Source organism: Bombyx mandarina, chromosome 09 (genome assembly GCF_030267445.1).
Source record: "Bombyx mandarina strain Sakado chromosome 09, ASM3026744v2".
Classification (NCBI taxonomy): Eukaryota; Metazoa; Arthropoda; class Insecta; order Lepidoptera; family Bombycidae; genus Bombyx; species Bombyx mandarina.
Window position 1 is genome coordinate 10,088,316 of NC_143216.1, and position 2,998 is coordinate 10,091,313.

The 2,998-nt window shown below is 39.6% G+C and overlaps 1 protein-coding gene across 1 annotated transcript; it reads left to right on the forward strand.

The window, feature by feature from the left end:
* The first annotated feature begins 780 nt into the window (after positions 1 to 780).
* LOC149502345 (uncharacterized) lies at positions 781 to 2,008 on the forward strand. Its single transcript, XM_089729608.1, has one exon. The coding sequence runs from the start codon at positions 1,216 to 1,218 to the stop codon at positions 1,888 to 1,890; it is 675 nt and encodes a 224-aa protein (XP_089585734.1). The 5' UTR covers positions 781 to 1,215; the 3' UTR covers positions 1,891 to 2,008.
* Positions 2,009 to 2,998: the final 990 nt, after the last annotated feature.

The following is a 2,998-nucleotide window of genomic DNA, read 5'->3' on the forward strand; positions in this document are numbered from 1 at the left end:
ACTAAAAATAAGTAGTAGTAGTAGACGCAAAGTTACAACCGTGAGAGCTATCCGCCTCATAACCGGTTATAAGGAAATTGTAATTCTGCCGATTACATTTTCTCTGGCTTATTGTTTGATGAAACCAAGAAACTAGTTGGGCGTTTATTTTGGCTAATCACGAAAAAAAGCTGGTGCCTAAAATTCAGCGGTGCGAGTTTTAAAAATCTTGCGCTCGACATCTTTTGGAGACTCGCCAAAGTACCTGCGCACTAAATATTACAATCTGAGCCAACATAATACTATTACGGTGAGATGCAGGCTTGCGACCGGTTCATGTTTTCACATAACAACAGTCAAAATCTGCTCTCAAAAAATCACAAAGATAAAAAGTCTCAAAACATTGGGATAAAGGAGAATGAATGCATGAATCACAGACAATCAAAATAAAATATTTTTAAAAAATCACAGAAAAATAGAAAACCAATTAAAATTTATTAACCTACATAACAAGCAATGTAATACAATTATGTATAGCTGCGGTCTCGTACATTCGTGAATTTGCAAAGTCGCCGTGGAGTAAAGGATAAGACGCCCGGTGTACTCATATCGAACGATGCGATTAGACCGATGTTCAAATCCCACCAGGAGGTACTATTTTTTCTAATGAAATCCATACTTAGCACAAGCTCACGATATATTTCTACGTGTAAGATTAATTCAACTTTATACTAAGTCAAGAAAAAGTCCATGTTAGTTTGTATTACGTCGCCGTGTCAAAAGGGGTCTTTTTATTGAGTGATCATCTTAAATTAAGTGATGCTCAGTTCGGTTTTAGACCGATGTTATCTACCGAGTGTGCAATCCTGTCGCTAAAGCATGTGGTGGGATACTACACGGAGAGGAATACGCCTGTTTATGCAGTGTTTCTCGATCTTTCGAAGGCTTTCGACCTAGTCAGGTACGACTTGTTGTGGGGTAAGTTGAGGCAGACGGGCGTACCGGGACCTTACGTGGACTTGTTCTCCCATTGGTACGAGTATCAGACCAATCAGGTAAGATGGTCAAACACACTTTCGGAGGAGTACAGGTTGGAATGCGGGGTGAGGCAGGGGCTTAACCTCACCGGCGCTTTTCAACCTGTATATTAATGAGTTGATCGAGGCACTCGGTGACGCACGTGTCGGCTGCTCGATTGATGGTCACTGTGTGAACAGCATCAGTTACGCTGACGACATGGTGCTGTTGAGCCCATCGATCGGTGCTCTCCGGCGGTTGTTGTCCATCTGTGAGAGGTACGCGGAATCTCACGGGCTCCGCTATAATGTTAAAAAAAGTGAACTGCTCGTCTTTAAGGCAGCAAAGACAAAACCGACTTATGTGCCACCAGTGATGCTCGGAGGTACTCCACTGAAGAGGGTTACTGAGTTCAAATACCTTGGCCATATTGTAACTGAGCACCTTAAAGATGATGCAGATACTGAAAGGGAACGGAGAGCGTTGGCTGTCCGCTGCAGTATGCTGGCCCGCAGGTTCTACCGTTGTACCGCACAGGTTAAGGTAACCTTGTTTAAGGCGTTTTGCCAGTCCTTATATACCTGTACCCTGTGGGTTCGATATGCGCGGCGGGCATACAATGCTCTCCAAGTGCAATATAATAATGATTTCAGGATGTTGTTGGGGCTCCCGCGGTACTGTAGCGCATCAGGTATGTTTGCGGATGCTCACGTGGATGACTTTTCATCAATCATCCGCAAACGAACGGCCTCACTGATGCGTGGGGTTCGTGCGAGTACTAATAATATCCTGATGGTTATAGGTAATAAACCCGAATGTGCTGTTTTGAGACACTGGGTTCATATACATACCCATATACCAGGTGCCTCAAAGCAGCGCAGATTTATGAATTAAATGTTTAAATGTTTTAATTGCTTATTTTAATTTTAATTTTACTAACATAGTTCTAAGTATTATTCTACTTACAACATATGGACTTAAGAGGGTCTGAATTAAATGAATTTTATTTTTATTTTTTTTTACATTCTGCATAGGGTATTTTTCATTGACGCGACGACCCGAAAGGACTGCTGTAAGACTTGAAAATTAATTTGAAAATCTGTTATTTTACAAATATAATAAAATGTAGTTAAAATAACTAGCATAAACATCAACATACATATTATGTTTGAATCGTTATTTCAACGAAATTTTATTCGATTTCCTTCATGCTTCAAAGCTACTCACTGTTTGAAATTGGATGGATATTTATTTATATTGGATGAAAATATATATTGGACTAGCTGATCCGGTAGACTTCGTAGTGCCTCAGTCGATAAATAAAAGACCTAAACTTTTGTATAAAATAAACTTAAAACAAACAAAATGAATCCATCCGACGGGGGACACATCAATTGGAAAACAAAATTGTTATTTTTATTTAATCCCGAGCATTTTCATATTTATCTACCTTTTAAACCTTCTCTGGACTTTCACAAGTAATTCAAGACCAAAATTAACCAAATCGGTCCAGCCGTTTGCGAGTTTTAGCGAGACTAACGAACAGCAATTCATTTTTATATAAGTAGATAAATGATATTTATAAGAGGTCGCACGTATGCATGGACCGGCGCGTGATGCCGCGAGCGAAAGCGACAATGGCCTGGTTTTTAACAGACCTGTGAACATTTTCGACCACAATAAAATAACTTAACCAACAGATAACTTTAGATAAAGTATGAACATTAAAAAGGCGCTTCTGACTCAGGAATGAAATACGATTTCGGTCCGAAATTATTGTATTTTTGGAAAATTATTATCATTTGTAGGTTACGCGAAGTTTGTTCTCGCAGACTGTGATAATTTAACGTTAGCTGTAGGCTTCTAAAAAAGTACTTATCAAAAATCGTATTGGGGGTAAAGTACATTGCCGTCACAATGCTTCTATTATTTTTTTAATTGCATAAATGGGTGGACGAGCCCACAGCCCACCTGGTGTTAAGTGGTTACCGGAGCCCATAGA

Excerpts from the sequence above, each read along its gene's own strand:
- LOC149502345 (XM_089729608.1), top strand. The coding sequence starts at position 1,216 with ATGGTGCTGTTGAGCCCATCGATCGGTGCTCTCCGGCGGTTGTTGTCC.